We start from the raw sequence: 19,088 nt of genomic DNA on the forward strand, positions 1-19,088 counted from the left end.
ATTAAAGGTAGGAAAAGAAAAGAAACATGCTCTACAGAGTGAATACAGGCCGACGAAAGGTAGGAAAAGATATACCCAGCAAATAGTCGCCTGGCTTGACCGTGGCTCTTTTTGTATCTCCCACTCCTCTGGCTGTCAGGTCCAGACCTTCCTGTCTAAAACGTGCTTCAGGGCCTGGGATTTAGCTCAGTGGCCCCTCTCCTGCCTGGCAAACACTAGGTCCTGTGTTCTATCCCTGGTACCACAAAAAAAAAGTGCTTCAAGTAGAATTGAAGATAGCACTCTTGATTGGTTTCACATGCCATGCTGTGGGAACCGTTCTGGGCATGTGTCCTGGAACTTTGTAATTAACAGGTCACGCCCACTCTCCCAGCCAGTTTGCCTGGCTCTAATCTGCCTCAGCTTGGGGGCCACCTGACAAGAGTTAACCAGCCTTTAACCTCAGCAAATTAAACTCACTAATCTGTTTTCTCCTTTCTCAAGCAGGGGTAGTGTAAAACCTGTTCTGGGATTGCTGGCAAGGAGTTAGTGATTAAATTTTTTCCCATTAGGGATAGCCAAGCAGAAAATAAGCCATTCCTTTATTTCTGGGTTTTGTTTTTCTTCATGAATACGACAAAAAAGAACAGCCAAAAGTAGTGGTCATTACTGAGTGAAAATAAATTTAAAATATAAATGCAGATTTCTTAGAACACTAAAGCAATTATTTTTTTTAAAAGCAACTTTGACATTGCAAAATATATAGGGTACATGGTAGCTATGGATATATACACCAGCATTGGAAACAGTTTCACTTTGCTTTGAACATTCTCATGACGTGAGTCAAAAGTTAATGAATTAATGAACATATAAGCAGAATGAAAATAATTAAATTAGCCCCAAATCCTAGAAATTAATTTCAAAGAATACTTTAAAGATTGCAGAACCATCTCATTATTTATAAAAATAACCATTTCCTTTCATATTGAAGTGAATAAAAGAAGACTTTAAGTAAGATACAGCTCCTTGTCAATGCTTTGCCCTATCTCCCCTGTTCCTTCTTCAAAGCATACAGGTCCCAAGTTCCCAGACATTTCTCCCTCTCTCCCTCTGCCATCACCTCCAGGTCAGCAGTGAAGTATGTACCGAAGAACTTGCAATTCCAGCACTGGATTGATTGTGATTGTGTAAAAAAAAGGAAGAGAAGGAAAAGTAGAAGAAAACAATGGAAGAGAGGAGGCCAGGACAGGCTCTGAGAGTGGACTCAGGTATGGCCTAATCACTTGTGTCCTAGAAATTTGTGTGACATTGTTCCAGTCTGGACATGGGCCACATATCTGAGAATGTGTGTGTTGTGTGAATGCTTCAGGCACACTCTTATTAAATAGCCTGAGTACTGGCAGATGCTCATAGAGTTAAAAGAGTAGAAGGTAGCATGCAGTGGAGCAGCTGTGCACCCCTTCCCAGGCCCTGCGATGGTTCTGTGCCTGGGCACTAACCAGTGATTCCCAGGAAGGACTCTTAACTGGCCACAGCCCTCAGCTCTCACCTCCCACCAGGAGGGGGTCTGCTGATGAAGACTTCTGTGTTTTAAGTATATCCTGAGGGAGGGAATGAAGGTCAGTGTGGCAGTGGTAGGTGGCCTGACTTCCTCAATAGGTTCCAAACACGGGAAAGAGTGTCTCAACTCTGTTCTATGGCATTCTGAGACCCACCTCATTCTCACTACTCATAAACAGCAGTGAATTAAATACCTGCCTTGCACCAGGCCCACCCTCTGCCATTACTTACTGAGCATTTTGTCAATACATAGGGAAACACTTGACACAGAATAGGTACTCCATAAAAACAGGACCTATTTTTTTTTTTAAAGGTTTTTTTGGAGACAGGGTCTTGTTATGTTACCCAGGGTGGTATTTGAACTCCTGGGCTCAAATGATGCTTCTACCTCAGCCTTCTGTGTAGCTGGGACTACAGGTGAGGGTCAACATACCAGGTTTTAAATATTTAAATGATATAAAATGATTGAATAAAAGGAAATGAATCAACAGCCAATGCACCTCTGTGCCAGGCTCTGGGATATACCTGCAACCAGCAGTTCAGCATCTTCCATTCTCTTCTTAGGACCAGACCAGGCACTTTCTGGACACAAGTTAATGAAGGCCTAGATGATAAAATTCACAGGCAAAGAAAACCAAAAACCTTTGTGGGAAAAAGGGTGGAGCAAATATATGCGGAGGGAATGAAATGGCTGAAGGTGGAGTAGGATTTTGTAGTTTGAAAATAACATTTGCCAACCCACTAATTATATATAGTCTCTGAAAATACCAAAACTCAATTTGGAAAACAGCATCTGAAGTAATGTGCAAGTACACTGTATTTAGTTCGTTCTCCTTTTGTGGGAGGGAATGTGTTGGGCATGTGCATTTCAACAATCATAAAAAAGAATTTTATGGAAAAAATACTGTACATAATCCCACTAACCTATGGTCCTGGGTCTTTTAAAAATTCTATTTGTGTGTACATGATTTCTCCACCTTTGTAAATTTTATATACATACAAATTTCCTCCCCCTCCATGTCCTCTCCCTCTCGGTTAACAGCTTTACCGTGTGGCTTTTTTCCTCCTGGATGTTAAACAAGGAGACTATGTGTTAAGAGAAACAAACCTAAATATGAATGGAAAGGCTTGAAATCTGGCTCTCGAACATACATATTTCTGTTTGGCTGAGTCACTGCACCTTGCCAAATCTTAATTGCATGTGTTGTATAAACAAAATAATAAAAACAATACCTGCCTCATAAAGTTGTTAGAAAGGTTAAATAAGGGAACTCCTATAAAAAATCTTGGCATGCTGATGGACAGAAAGTTCTCCGTAATCATCAGCAACCCCCCATTCTGTTCCTCCTCGCCTCCTCATCTCAGCACTAACCTGTATAATATCTAAGTGCAGTGGGGAACCAAGACTCAATCAGCCCGAGACATTCTGGGAGGGAACTTTCTGTTCTGCCTGCCTTCATGGGGATTTTGATTACAACTGTGATGTGTTCGATTCATCTCAGTAACTGCCTGAGGCAGATTCTTTTATGTTTAACTGACAAATAAAATTTGTAACTATTTATCATATACAATATGTTACTTTAAAATATGTATACATTATAGAATGACTAATTGAGTTAATTAATATATATTACCTCACTTTTCTTTCTTTTTTTTTTGTGAAGAGAACACTTAAGTGTTAGCCAGCTTTTCATCACTGTGACCAAACCTCTGACATGCACAACTTAAAGGAGAAAAGTTTTACTTTTGCTCTGTTTTAAATATTTCTGTGCAGGACTGGCTGGCTTCAAGGCAAAACCCCATGGTGGAAGGGTGTGACGGAGGAAACCTGCTCATCTTATGGCAGCCAGGAAGCAGAGTGAGAGGAAAATGACAGTCATGATGTTAGGTAGAAAGTTAGTCATTAGCAGGCTGGAGACAGGCAGCTGGAGGCTACCTGAAAAGCAAAGAAGACATCAATAGCTATAGATAAGCTCCACACAAGCTTGTGGTTTCAAAATTTAGCTCAGGAGAATATAACATCTCTAAGTGTGCTAATAAGTTTAGGGCCCATGTAAAGTTCACCCCATGGGTGAGGGCTTGGGAAAAGGTCTCAAGGTCTCAAAACAAACCAAATGAGAAGTAAAGGAGGACCTCTTTCTCTCTAGAGTAGGTCAATCTAGCCCATTTCATTTGTATAAGAACAATGACTTTTGAGGAAGCAAAGAATATGCCTTAAAAGATCCAGTTAAGGGCCAGGGAATTAGCTCAGTGGTTCCAGTGCCTGCCTTGTAAGCCCAAGGTCCTGAGTTCGATCCCCAGTACCAAAAAAAAAAAGATCCAGTAAATCATATACAGTAAAACCTTGGATTGCAAGTAAGTTGTTCTGCAATTGTTCCACAAGACAAGCAAATATTCAGTGGTGCTGCCGCCTGCCTCACAAGCTCAAGGTCCTGAGTTCAATTCCCAGTACCAAAAAAAAAGATGAGAAAATATTTCTAAGAAACTTGAACTTCTGAACAAATGAAGTCTTGTAGTATGAGTAGTATGTGACATCAAACATCACATGACCATAACTGAGCTGATTGTTCTCTGTCTCACTGTGAGATTGGGGTAATCACCACCCAATAGCAAGAGGTTATGGAGGAGATCTCATCTTCAGAGGGGGAGAAAAGGCAGAGGAATCTCTCACTTCAAGTGAGATTAGGGAGATGTGTAAAATGTGGGAAACAGTACAAAGTTTTGTAAAAAAGCACTACCCAAATAAGGCTGTAGCTGTGTAAGCAATGAATCTGTTTAATGACAATGCAATGTCATATTTCTGGGAAATCCTCAAAAGGAAGCAAAAGCAAGTGTCACTGGATACGTTCCTTGTTAAAGTTAAAAGTTAACGTTGCAAGAAAAGAAAGAGTCCATTAAGCCAATAGATAGTGGTGATTGCCTTGGTGATAATGAAAGTCATCCTACACAATAACTCTCCTTTCTTGTCTCCCTCACACCAGCCATAAAGGTTTTCAAAGATAAGTGCAGGTTAATTTGCTTACTTTTAAAATATTTTGTATTTATTATTTTGTATTATCTTACAGTATTGTAATTATTTTTATATTAATGTTTTGGGTTGTGGAACAAATTATCTGAGTTTCCATTATTTCTTATGGGGAAATTTGCTTTGATCTACAAGAGCTTTGGATTACAAGCATGTTTCTGGAATGAATCATCCTCACAAACCAAGGTTTTACTGTAAATGTAACCTGAGCCTTCACCATGTGAGGACCCAGCTGTCCAGTAATAATAGCATAGTCGCGGGCCAGGGATTTAGCTCAGTGATTCCACCACCTGCCTCGCAAGCAGAAAGTCCCGAGTTCGATCCCCAGTACCAAAAACAAAAACAAAACAAAACAAAACAATAGCAGAGTCAGGGATCACTATGGGGACAGGTAGAGTCCTGGGCCCTTACCTGCTGCTCATTAAAAACATGATTTATGCTTTCTTCTAAGACTGCCACAGACTTGAAAGCCATTTTTGCTGAACCATGACTGATACCCAGTAGGTAACTAAAAGCCGAACAAAGTTTGACTTTCATTTTGTATCTATCGTTACTGTAAATCATGGGTCAAATCTCTTCTCAGCTCTCTATATAGATATGTTAATCATTTAGGGAATGTCTAAAAGTTGGCAAAACAAAGCTGATTAGCCCTAAATTTACACAGTCTCACCCCCTTCAAGATTGAAGACACTAGGGTGGGGGATTTTCAGGGACGTTCAACTTGTTGGAGATCACCTGAAAATGAGACCACTCCTCAGCCAGAAGGATTCTAGTTATGACATCAGGATTGAGATCATGACCAACCAGAGCCCAGCCCACCAGCTAATCTTTCAAAAAGCTTTTCCTATAAATTGGTGCTTTGGTTTTAATCTCCATTATGACTAAAATAAGGACCTTCATTAGTCAGGGTCAGAAAGACCCTCTTCATCCAGTTTGGTGCCACTTCCTAATAAACCCATTGAGCTAATAAAATCAGTGGATTAGACCACTTGTTGAAGTTTAGTGTCCTCATGATTCAGTCACCTCTTTAGGCCTCTCAGTCCAATCAAGTTGATAATCAAGATCAACATCACAGTTTAAAATCTTAACTTTTTTTTGGTGGCAGTGGGAAACTAAACTGGTGCACTCTACTATTAAGCTACATCCCTATCCCTTTCAGAGTCTTGCTAAATTACCTAGGTGATACTTGGAACTTATGACTCTGGAGTCTCAGCCTCCCTGAGTGCTAGGATTACAGATGTGAGCCACCATACCCTGCAAATTTCAAGAATACCGAGTAATATGTTGTTATTAACTATATATAGTTAGCTTGTTAAATTATTCCTTCTAGTTTAAATTTTATGTCCTTTGACCAAGATTTTCCCAATCCTCTGCTCCAGCCATTGGTAATTGCCCTTCTCCTCTTTGCTTCTGAGTTCCACTTTTTTAGATTCCATACATGGTGAGATCACATGGTGTTTGTCTTTGTTTTGATATTATTTCACTTTTAATGTCCTCCAGGTTCATTCATGTTGTCACAAGAGACTGGATTTTTTATGGCTAGATAATATTCCAAAACCAGGCATAGTGGTGCAGGCCTATAATCCCAATGCTCAGGAAGCTGAGGCAGGAGGATCACTGTGAGTTCAAGATCAGCCTGGACTACATAGTGAGTTCAAGACCACCCTGAACTACATAGTGAGACCCTGTCTCAAAAAAATAAAACAACAGGGCTGGGGATTTAGCTCAGTGGTTCTGCCGCCTGCTTTGCAAACGCAAGGACCTAAGTTCGATCCCCGGTACCAAAAAAGCCCAAACAAACAAAAAAATAAAACAATAGTATACCATTGTGTTTTCATACCATATTTTCTCTTTTCATTCAGCCATTGATGGAGACTTGGGTTGATTCCATATCTTGGCTATTTTGAATAGTGCTATGGTGAAGATAGGAATGCAGGTGTCTCTTTGACACACCAATTTCAATTCCTTTGGATAAACACCCAGTAGTAGTATTGTTGGATCACATGCTAGTTGCACTTTAATTTTTTTACTGTTTTTCCATAATGACTGTACTAATTTTATCCTCACCAACCATACACAAGGGTTTCTTTTTCTTTACATCCTCTCCAATACTTATCTTTTATCTTTTTGTTAACAACCATTCTAACAGGGGTGACATATCTCATTGTCATATTAATCTTCATTTCTCTAATGATTAGTGATGTTGAGTATTTATTCATATACTGGTTGGCCATTTGTGTCTTTTGAGAAATGTCTTTTCAGAGATTTTGCCCATTTATATCAGATTTTTGTTTTTCTTACTATTAAGTTCATTATATATTGTGGATATTAATACCTCATCAGATATATGGTTTTCTTCTACTTTATAGTTGTCCCTTCTATTGATTCTTTTGCTGTTCAGAAACTTTTTAGTTTGATGTAATTCTATGAGCTGTGATAAAACATACAACAAATTTTTTAAAAAACTTCTTACAGTAAAAGAAACATTACCATTAATCCCCCTCAAAATACTCTTCAGTTCAAACATTTATTGTTGTTGTCAAATGTTTTTTCATCTATGAATATGATCATAGTGATATTTTGGATTGTTGATATTATATTGATACTCAAATGTAGAACCAGCCTGTCATATCTGGAAGAAATCCTGCTTAGTTGTCATATATAACTTTTTATTGCAGTGTTAAATTGTTTGCCAATATTTTGTTCAGATTTTTGTGTTTATATTCATGAGAAACATTGATCTATTACCTTTTAATGTCTTGTCTGATTTTGGTGTTGGGATAATGCTGGCTTCACAGAATGGTAGAAAGTATTCTCTGCTTCTACCTTCTGAAAGAGACTGTAGAAAATTGATGTAATTTTTTCTTAAATGTTTGGTAAATTCACCAGAAAACCCATCAGGCCTTTCTTTTTCCTGGAAGGTACTGACTCAATTTCTTATAAATACAATCCTATTATTTCTCCTTGTGAGTTCTAGTGGATTTTGTTTTCAAGGTATTGATCCATTTTATCTAAGTCATCGAATTTGTGGGCAGAGTTGCTCCTAACATTCCTTTACTATCTTTTAATGTCCTTGGGATCAGCAGTAATGGCTTTCACTTCTGATAGAGCCACTTTTTAGTATTAAAGGTATGTTAATGGATTTCAAGAGCTTTCTAGATGTTGCTAGGGTCCATGGTTAGCGTCTATCAATCATCTGCACATCCTCACTTTCTCTTCTACTGGCCCTCTGAATTAACCTTGATGCTTATGTATTAATAAGTAAAAACAAAGGCCAGGAAGCCCATCTGAAAATATATCACAATGAACTACAAGTCCTTTCTAAAATTTCCAATACCTATTTAGATATTCTAGAAACTGTGAAAAGGGAATTCTATCCATTAGTGGCTGAGTATAAACTGTCTTCATATGAGAAATGTGGCTTTTGGAATGTATGTTTGAAGGAATAATTTCAAAACTGCACTATGTAATACAAGTTAGCATTCTAGAAAAACTAGAGTAGAAAAAGCCCAGACAAGTCAGTATAGGACAAATAAAATATGAATTTGTGGTTTATGGCTTTAGTGAAGATGGAAAGCTGTATGAATGGATTTTTGTGACAAAAATACCAAATGCGGCTGATTCAACAACTATTTTATGTGCTGGGTATAGTGGTCCATGCTTGTAATCCCAGCACTCGGGAGGCTGAAGCAGGAGGATCATCCTGAGTTCAAGGCCAGCCTGGGCTACATAGTGAGTTCAGGGCCAGCCTGAACTACAAAGGGAGAACCCACCTCAAAAAACCAAAACCCAAAACCAAAAACCAAAAAACCAAAAACAACTATTTTATGCAAAGCTCCAGTTACAAAATGTGGTCATGAAAACAGCTTTATAATTAACTTTCCCCTTTTAATACTTTAGACTTGAGGCAGAGAAAACTAGACTAGTCATGCCTCTTGGTTCAGGACACTTGCAGCACTGGCTTATAGACAGTGCTGTAGTTGTCTATTGTCTTGAACTTGCCACCCCCAAAAGCTGGACCTTGACCTTATAGCACCACTGACTCATAGGGCAGCCACCCCTCCTCTCATCTAAGGTATTGTTCCAGGTTTTGCTACTATCCTTTTAGACAATGTGCAAATTTCATTTATGACTTAGGAATGGATTTTCAAACTTCCTCTTTCTCTAATGCAGGGGATTAAATGCAGAGCCTTGTGCATGCTAGGTAAGTACCCTACACTCAGCTACACCTCCTGCCCTTTTACAAACATTTTACAGAGGAGCATGTATACTTTGAGACTTTTAGCTCACTCTTTTTAAAAATATATATCCCTATTTCTAAGTTAAATAAATCAGACACATGTTTAAATATCACATTTTCTTGTGTGAGAAACTGCAAGTGTAAATAAGGACCAAAATGGATGGTGGATATTAGGAAGTAGGAAGAAAATGTTCAAATAGGAAAGGAAACAAGGGAGGAGTGAGGGGGAAGAGGAAAAGGAAAAAAGGGAGGAAAAAAATGGAAACAAAGCTTTTGTAAGTGAGGGGAAGAACAGGTGAAGGGAGTGGAAGGGAATGGGGAAAAAGAAGAATCAAGATATCATGTACAGGTACAAATTCCCTATGATGAATGTGATCATTATGTATATAAAGAGTACCAATAAAATTAATTTTAAAAATAAAAATATGCCTATATATTATATAAAATATAAATATTATATATTACATATAATATATAAAGTTAAAATATATACCCACTTCAGTATTTTATTTAGAAATAAGCAGGGAAGTAGAAATAGATGACTGTTAATTAATAGTCATGCAGTCATTCCTTGAGTCAATAAATTCTTGGGGTCCATTGTTTTTGAAGGCCTCAATTGTGTTAGATATTGTGCAAGTTACACAGGTAAGATGTGACCTTAATTGATAGAAGAATTTTTAATTTCTCAAGGCAAAACAAACTCTACTTCTAAGACTTACTTTGCTCCCCATACTTCTGTTTGTTGTGTCACTACAGATCATCAAACTGGCTATTATAAAGATATATCACATTTTATTCATGCACTTGAGGACTTAAATTTATTTCTTGATTTCTGATTTTGTAAACAGTGCTATGAAAATTCTTTATTGTACATGTCTCCTGTTTATGTGCAGGTTTTTACTGGAGGTACAGAATACAGAATTTCTGGTTGTTTTTTTTTTTTTTTTGGTACTGGGGATTGAACTCGGGACCTTGAGCTTGTGAAGCAGGCAGCGGAACCACTAAGCTAAATCCCTGGCCAAATTTCTGGATTTTAACATTAAAATCTTTTAAGTTTAAAATAAAGTTCAACTTTAAAAGGTAATACCAGGGGCTGGGGATTTAGCTCAGTGGTGCTGCACCTGCCTTGGAAGTGCAAGGTCCTGAGTTCTATCCCCAGTACCAAAAAAAAAAAAAGGTAACACCAAACCTTCTTAAGGGTGAAACCATGTCTCACTAACACCAGCGAGAGATCACTTGGAAACCCTCCAACAAGATATTGCCAGGCTTTAACATTTTTGCTAGTTGAATGGATATAAAATGGTGTTTCATTGTGGTTTTTATTTGCATTCTAACTTTTCTCACTATGCAATTTGTCTTTACTCATTCTTTGAAGAAAACCATTTTAAGATGTTTTGGTGAGGGGCTGGGGATTGAGCTCCGGGGTTCAGGCGCCTGCCTCGCAAGCGCAAGGTCTCGAGTTTGATCCCCGGAACCAAAAAAAGAGATGTTTTGGTGAATAAAACGTTCTCATTTTAATAGACAAATTCATTAATTCTTTTACGGTTAATGCTTCGTACGTTACAAAGTCCTCTATCTTGGTCTAAGAAGTGGTCATCTCTACTTTCCCTGAGGTTTAGTTTTATTTTAATTTAAATCTTTAACGTCTTTTCCCATGCCATAACACAGGGATTGGTTTTCACATTATGCCACACAGATAATTGTCCTGGCTCTAATTATTGTACAGTCTCTTTCTCTGATAGAACATACCACCGAAGTTCATTCCATCTGAGTCTTTCTCTGGGTAGTCTATTCCATTGGAAACCTGCCTGGTCCTTTCCTGAGAAGCTAGGTTTTATTTGGGGGTACTGGGGATTGAACCTACTGAGCCCTGCCACTGAGCCACATTCCCAGCCTTTATTATTTTTATATTATGAGACAGTATCTCACTAAGTTGCCCAGGCTAGCCTCCAACTTTGGATCCTCCTGCCTCAGCTAGGATTATAGGCATGTACCACCATGTCTGGTTAACAACATGCTCTCTTAAGTAACATAACTTCACGGTGAATCCTGCCATCTTGTAAGGCAAGTCCCCACCTCCTGCTTTTTTGTTAATATCCTAGTCCTTTCCTTATTTACGTTAGAATCACCTAAACAAGCTTCATGAAAAAATCTTGTGGGGGTATTCTGACTGAAATTACTTTGAACTTATAGGTCTATCTGGGGAAAAATGACATCTTTATGATATATATTGCCTATCAATGAAAATGTGCACTTGAGATATTATTTAGCAACTTTTTAGAATTATTTCTTGAAGAGGTCAACATATATTGTTAATTTCCAGGGTGATTGGTACTACTGATACTACTGTAAAATGGTGTAATCTGGTTTTCTAGTAAACTGGCATAAAGAAATGCAACTGACTTCTGAAATTAATGTTATATCTGGCCTAACCCTATTATTTCTAGTAATTTCTCTAGATTTGTTTGGGTTTTCTACAAAAACAATCATGTAGCATACAAATGAGTGTTCCTCCCTTCTTTTTATGACTTGTTTTTCCTGCAATGTAATTTCAAATATAAGCAACTATGGGGGTGGGGGTAGCTGTCCTTTGTTTCTGACCTTAAAAGGAAACCTTTTTCCTTAAGTTCCCTCTTTTTGGTAGATGCTTGGTTTTTATTTTTTACCTGTTTGGTTGACTTTTTTACAGAGAAACTATCCATAAGAAATTTCTTTCTAATCCTGATTTAGAAAAATCTCTGTTAATCATGAATGGGTATTTAACTCTATGAATTACCTGAATTTATTACAAAGGTCATAATGGTTTACTCTCATTTTAATGTTAGGGTGATCAATTAAATCTGTAGATTTTAATACTAAACATCTTTATATACATGAATAGGACATGTAAAGTAGTAAGTAAATCATTTCAAACTGAGAAATGGATATTTTAAAATACTGCCTTCATTTATATTATGAAATATTTCATGTTTGACACCTTCACTGGAAGAGATAGCCTCTTTAATAAATGGTGCTGGGAAAACTGGCTTCCCACATGCCAAAGACTGAACCTAGACCCATATGTTTCACCATGCACTAAACTAAAATCAAATGGATCAAAGATCAAAACATAAAAATGGAAACATTTAATCTGCTGGAAGACAGTACAGGCAAAACTCTTGAAGACACAGGTGTAGGCAAAGACTTTATGAACAAAACCTGATTGCACAGTAAATATTACAAGGAATCAACAACTGGGATCACATCAAATTAAAAAGCTTTTTTGCATAGCAGAAGAACCATCAGCAGAGTGAAGAGACAACTCACAAAATGGGAAAAAATTTTTACTAGCTACTCCTTAAAGGACTATATGTAGAATATATAAAGAACTAAAAAAATCAGACCTCCAATCCAAAGTGAGCAACTGAAATGAACAGACATTTCTCGGATGAAGTAGAAACAGCAAATAAATATATGAAAAAATGTTTCAACATTACTGGTCACTCAAGAAATACAAATTAAAATAACACTGATATTCCATTTCACTCCAGAAAAAATGGCTATCATCAAGAAATCACAACTGATTACAAATGCTAGTGAGGCTTTGGAGAAAAAGGAATCCTTTTCCATTGTTGATGGGATTATAAACTGGTACAACCACTATGGAAATCAATATGGACATTCCTCAAAAATCTTAAAACTAGAGGTTCTATTTGATCCAGCTATTTCCCTCCTAGGCATCTTTCCAAAAGAGTTAAAAGCATCATACTACAGTGATATATGTATACCTATGTTTATAGCAGCACAATTTAATAATAGCTAAATTTTGGAAACAGTCCATAAGCCCACTAATAGATGAATGGATAAAGAAAATGTGGTATTTATATACAATGGAGCATTAATCTGCTATAAAGGATAAACTTGAGTCATTTGTAAGAAAATGAATGCACTTCAAGATCATAATTTTAAGTGAAATAAATAAGACACACAAGTTTAAATATTGCATTGTTTCTCTTGTGTGAGAAACAGGAGTAAGAACATGTTCAAATGGGAAAGGGAACAAGGGAGGGGGGGAGAGGAGAAGAAGGGAAAAGGGATTTAAAAGAAAGAAGAGAAGGGAAAAAATAAAAATAAAAACAAAGGGTTGAAGGGAGGGGAGGGAAAAAAACAATTAAGATATGTATAGGTACAAATTTTCTATGATTAACGTGAGCACTGTGTAGGGCAAATATGTACTAATAAATTTTTTTTTTAAATTCCATGTTTGGATTTTGTAATGTAAGTCTGGAACTATAGAAAAAAACAGACTTTTGAGAGTCTTTCTATTCTGTAATTCTCCATTTGCACTGTTCTCCAAATTATGCCCTTTCAATTTCTTTAATCCTGCCAGAAAAAGAAGCTTCTATTAGATATTAATTCAGTGTGACAGAGTGCAGAGCAGAGAATCAGACAAGGTCTAGAAAATATGACATCAAAGTGACAGAAAGTTGTTCTTGGTTCTGAAAAATGCTGAGGTCTTCAACTCACAGGAATATAAAACTGTATCATCACAAAATTAGTTATAAATAGATGTGAGACAAGTAGTACTCTTATCAAATTAGAAGACAGAAAACCAGAAATTTTAAAACATAGAATTAGGGCTGGGGATATAGCTCAGTGGCAGACTGTTGGCTTGTCATGTGTGAGGCCCTGGGTTCAATTCCAGTACTGGGAAGAAAAAGATCAAATAACAAGAAAGAATAAGAGAAAAAGTAACACAAGGGAGATCCTGGCTTTCCTTTTTATTTAATCAAAGACTGGTGGATAAACATAAATACAGCACAATTACTTCAGATCATTCTTCATATTGTACACACAGACCAGTGAACGGGATCTGAAAGAAACCTGCAGTCAGCAGTGAAATGCACACAGCACTTCCTTCCCTTGCTCAAGAAAAGAAAAAAAAAACAACTTAGAATCTCATCAGCACATACTCTCCTGTGACAAATGATTCAGACATAAATAGTGGGTGGAAAGAAACTATATGCTAACTTATGTATAACCTTTGTTAATGAAAAAACAGAAGCAGCCATAATGATTAAGATACATTCATTTACTGATAACTAGGTGTGCCTGAAAGGGCATTATCAAAAGAGAAATCGTGCTGCAGAGAAAAGCTATATATACATACACAATGAGAAAATAAACTGCAAGATTAACGCATGCATGTTTAATACTGGAAAAATCACAGCCCTCCAAAATTTCTCCATGTTATAAAAGCCCTCTGCACTCAACTAAAATTAAAATGATCTTGAAAGGATAATACTTGTAAAGTTTAAGTCTTTTCAGCCACAAAACTGCAATGGAAATAAATGTTCAGTCATTTTCAAAACAAAAACAAAAATCTATTCTTCTGATGACATGCATGATTAAAAGGTCTATGCAAGATACATTGCTCTACATTCCCAGTGACTAGGAAAAAAAAAAACCTCAAGTCAATCTTTAGTTTGCAGATGGTCAAAGAATTCTGTATTCCAGCAGGAGTTCAAATCTTCTGTATCTTTTCACCAACAACTACTGGATTTTCTTTTCTGATTTTCTCAGCAGCATCAGCTTTGTAATTGTAAGAGCAATTGTGCACATCTGAGTAACGGTGTACACCACAGTAAACATTTCCACAGCGGCATTCAAACCCTGAAAAGGGATTCAGACACAAATATGAGATGGGTGGCAGGGAAAAATACTAAGTTCTTTGGCACAATTAGTAAACAGCATTGATGTATTAAGGCAGCAATCTAAAGAATTATTCCAAATAAACAGTTTCACAAACTACATTTCCAAAGTACACAAGCAGAACTTCATTTCTTGTTCCTATCTACAAATCAAGATTTGTATGAGAGCAAATCTTAAGATCAAGGTTCTTGTAGCCACAATTACTTATCAAAAATGGGTTGCTAAATTGAAAATGTGAAATATTTTTAAAAAGCAAAATACTGCATTATAAAATTAAGCATACTGTCAGAAGGCTATCAACATTTAATTAAGAAAGATCAAATAAAACCTCTGAAAGAACTGTTAAAAGCACAGTTTCAAAAAAAGCCCCCCAAAAAACAGCCCATTATCTTCATCAGCTTTTCTTTGTTAACCTCTGGAGATGTGATTATACTTTGGGACAGGATTTAAGAGCATGACATCTAGAATTAGGTTCCTTAAATCTCAATCTATTCACTAATGTAGGCAAATTAACCACTCTGAGCCTCAGTTCCTGCAACTTTAATTCTGGAATAATAAGTTACTAGAAGGATTAAATAAAGAGTGTACTAAGCGCTCAACTTTCAGTAAACACACAACAAATGCAACTTAATTTTTGGGAAATGCCAAAGAATTAAAGCCAAAATAGAGATGTAACAGGTATGCACAGTCGTACTCCCTTGAATTAAGGTTTTATGTTATGATGGAATTTTTGGAACTGTAGCTTAGGAATCAGTATTTTAAAGATGACCCTGATTTTCTTTACATTTTTTCACTTCCTATAATGAAAGAAAAATGAAACAACAGTAGATTGGACTGACAGATTGGACAGGAAAATTGCTAAGGCTTGTAATCATAAAGTCTGAGAGTTATGAGATTTACAAAGATTCTATTTGATATGAAATATGTATACTTTTAAATGTCAGGCTAAGGTATAGCTCAGTGACAGAGTGCTTGCCTAGCATGTGCAAGTCCAGGAGTTTGATTCCCAGCACCACAAAAATAAATAAATAGATAAATAAATAGTGTTGTTTACGTTTGTATTCTTTACATATATACTGCTAACATATAAGCCAGTTTAAAACATCTTGGTATTTGACTCAGATTTCTTTTCCTCTTTTATCTCAAATCCACTCCTTAGCCTGAAGTAATCCGAAACCCAAAGCACAAATTTTACTCAAAATTTTCTCTACTCTACTCTTCTACTTTTTTTTTTTCATAAGCCAGTCTTTTATGTGAAGTATTCAGCCCTTGCCTGGCCATAGTAAACAATAAACCTTGGTGCAAGCCTACTCCACTAGTCAAGCCCAGGACAAGCCTCTAATTTTAGCTCTAACCTGCAGTATGCAACACAGTTCTTCACAGACTCTGTGCTACAGCTACATTAACCAATTCACAGGCTCTGAATATGCCCTGTTCTTCCATTTCTCAGAGCTTTGGTTCAAGCTACTCTTTCTGCCTGAAAAGCTATTTCTATCAGTTGGAAGTGAAGTTTTCCTCATTCAAGACCCAGGTGAAATATCTTGTCTTCGTGTACTTTCCTTGCCAGGCCTCTAGTCCCCTTGTTGTTCTTTTTTTTTGGTACCGGAAATCGAACTCGGGACTTGGTGCTTGCACAGCAGGCACCAGAACCACTGAGCTAAATCCCCCGCCCTAGTCCCCTTCTTTTAGATAAATTAATAACAGTACTCCAGTTCCTGAATTCCTAGAGTAATCTGCACTTAATGTAAGTTCTCTGCTCAATACTTCCAAACATATTTTTCTCCCTTTTTTAACAATACTGACAGCTACATTATAGTAGCTAACATATACTGATTACTGTGAGATAGCACCAGATTAACTGCTTACATGTTTTAACTCACTGAATCTACATAGCCTATGATTTACCTTATTTTATATACAGAAAGTACTTCACAGCTAACCTGGTGCTTTATATCTTTGGCACACTGACCCTACTTGTCTAATATTTTCAAAATCAAGCTGAAATAAATTTTTTAAAGGGCCGGGGATTTAGCTCAGTGGCACTGCATCTGCCTTGCAAGCACAAGGTTCTGAGTTCGATCCCCAGTACCAAAAAGAAAAAAAAAATTTTTTAAGAAAAGTGATTCATTTCACTTTTAGGCATGTAATTAAAGCTATTTTTATTTAAGAAAATCTATAAACTGGGCATGATGCCACATGCCTTTAATCCCAGCTATTAGGGGCTAAGCCAGGAAATCCCAAGTTCAAGGTCAGCCTGGACAATTTAGCAAGATCCTGTCTCAAAATTTAAAAAGAAAGAAAGATCAGTCAATGCGGTGGCACACATCTGTAATCCCACAAGTCTGGGAAGCTGAGGCAGGAGGACTGCAAGTTCAAGCCCATCCTATGCAATTTAGCAAGACCCTATCTCAGTAAAATAAAAGGCCAGGATACAGCTCAGTGTGAGGACTATGGGTTCAATTCCCAGTACTAGGGAAAAAAATCAGACGCTGAAGTGTATCCAACAATAATTCTCAGAGAACAGAAACAAGGTAATTGAAATCAGTAATAACCACACATTTTAAAACACAATTTCATGCCACACGATAGAGGCCCTTACCAGTGAGCCCCACTTTCTTTCTGCACATGAGACAGCGGTTCTTTTTCTGTTTTGGTTTTTCAAGGGACTTGCTTTGCTCTTCAGACGGTTGCTGTGCTGTGTCTGACACTGAAGCTGACAAAAACAGGAAGGTGATAAAGTTTAATTCTTCAGTAAGATTTTGAGACTGGGTGGTGACTGTCCCTTCACCCCACCCTACCAAGCTATTGTTCACAGGGTAAGTGAGGAATTTATTTATTAGCATGAACAGATGTTTGTAAATTACAAAGTTGTTTATAAGATGACCCCTTTTTGGTTAAAGTTTTGTAGATGTATGTATACACATACAGAAAAATCTAAAATAGGTAACTGACATGTTAATAATGACTAGAAGACAGATTATAGATTTTCTGCTTTAGGTTTAAACTGTATTTTCTAATTTTTCTAATAATCATGTACTTGACCCAAAAGACACACAAGCACCACTTGAGTGTTCTAATGGAATATGCAAGAAAATGGCCATATGCAAACTTAATATTGATCAGAGTCAGAATTATATAGATCTCTCTGAGAACAAAGTTCTCAAAATGTTTCACATAAAAACATTTAAAATGTTAGGAAAAAGATAACTGATGCAAAGAAACTTTAAAGTATTAAAATTAAGATATTAAACTGATACCAGTACATACTGAAACCAAGACCACATACATCAAGATTCAGAAAAAAACTGCTACTTCTAAATTCTAACTAAGGTGCCCACCGCTGTCACTAATGATCCCAGCCCTGAGTGCTGTCACCAGGTGAGAGCCCACAACAGGGTCCGATTGATGAGACATCTTGTTCTGAAACAGCCAGTGACCTGCCATGGGTCATGCTCTTAACCTCTCCCATTCATCACTCTATCTAGGCCTCCCAAGAAGTCCTGCAGTGCTGTGCTGCACTGCACCCTCCCTGTACACTCTATAAAACATTCCAAAGGGCTCTCCTTTCTTCTCATTCAATCTAGGTTCTCTTAAAAGGCCAAGATAAAATACCCTTTCCTAGCTTCTTCTCTGCTTCTCATTCAGATAACCCTCAACATGCCCTCGGGCATTTCACATAAGCCCCCTCTTCAATCCACATTTCCCATTCTATACCCCAGCATCTGCCACAGTGCAAATATGGTGATGTCCTCTCCAATGTTTCAAATTCTTTGATGGCTTCCCATAACCCCTGGATAAGGTCCAAGGGTCCTTCAGGGCCCTTGAGAAGCTGTCCTTTCCATGCGGTGAATTCCTCTTAACCAGGCATAGAAACCCTATCCTGCACCCCCCACAGCACTTTTCACACTAGTATAACTGCCTGCTGAACATCACCTCATTAACCTGATTAACAATGGGCTTCTGTCTGAGGGAAGAAACCTATCCTCTTCATCCCTATTACCGGTGCCTATCTTGGTGCCCCTGGCCACTCAATACATTAACTGAGCTACATATCTACTTTATTTATGAGCTCTGTTTCCCCAACTACACTGTAAATCCATTGAAGACAAGGATGGTGTCTCTGTTCAAATCTCCAGCACCTCTTACCATGAACTTCATGAAGTAAATGCTCAAACATTTGCTTTACAGTAAACATTTGAGTTGTGAACTTTCAGATACAAATGGACCTCATGCTACAAACATTCCTGGATGTGAACAAATCATGGAAGTAGCTCACATGTCCACTGGACATTCTCACAGTTGTGCTATGTGCTTACTGTACAGTGCAATAGTGTACAGTAGGACACAGCTCAGTCAGAGCCCGGGATGTCCGGAAGCAAGAGAAAAAGCAGTGATGTGAAGGGGACGACTAGGAAGCTCAAAGAAATATACACTGTGTATCTGTGTCAAAGGTGTAGAAGCCTCGTTTGGTCAGACTTACGAACCAGTCCAACTCAAGAACGTTCTCCTGGAACAGAACTCATTTGTACAGGACTTACTGTAGTGGATTCTGACTTGCTTATGTTAAAACATTATATCTTAATAAAATATAAC

The 19,088-nt window shown here is 37.4% G+C and overlaps 1 protein-coding gene across 19 annotated transcripts in view; it reads right to left on the bottom strand.

The window, feature by feature from the left end:
* Positions 1–13,549: 13,549 nt before the first annotated feature.
* The window catches only part of Zfand6 (zinc finger AN1-type containing 6), a 71,669-nt gene continuing 66,130 nt past the window's right edge, over positions 13,550–19,088 (bottom strand). For all 19 annotated transcript variants that reach the window (XM_004874816.3, XM_021252183.2, XM_004874820.2 and 16 more), the window contains 2 exons: positions 17,095–17,208; positions 13,550–14,456 (listed from right to left, as the gene is read on the bottom strand). In XM_004874816.3, coding sequence (XP_004874873.1) covers positions 14,308–14,456; positions 17,095–17,208 — 263 coding nt within the window. In that variant the 3' untranslated portion in view covers positions 13,550–14,307. The remainder of the gene's footprint in view (positions 14,457–17,094; positions 17,209–19,088) is intronic.

Source organism: Heterocephalus glaber, unplaced genomic scaffold (genome assembly GCF_053883595.1).
Source record: "Heterocephalus glaber isolate CG9 unplaced genomic scaffold, H.glaber_assembly_v1.0 deba00001531, whole genome shotgun sequence".
In the NCBI taxonomy this organism is placed as follows: Eukaryota; Metazoa; Chordata; class Mammalia; order Rodentia; family Bathyergidae; genus Heterocephalus; species Heterocephalus glaber.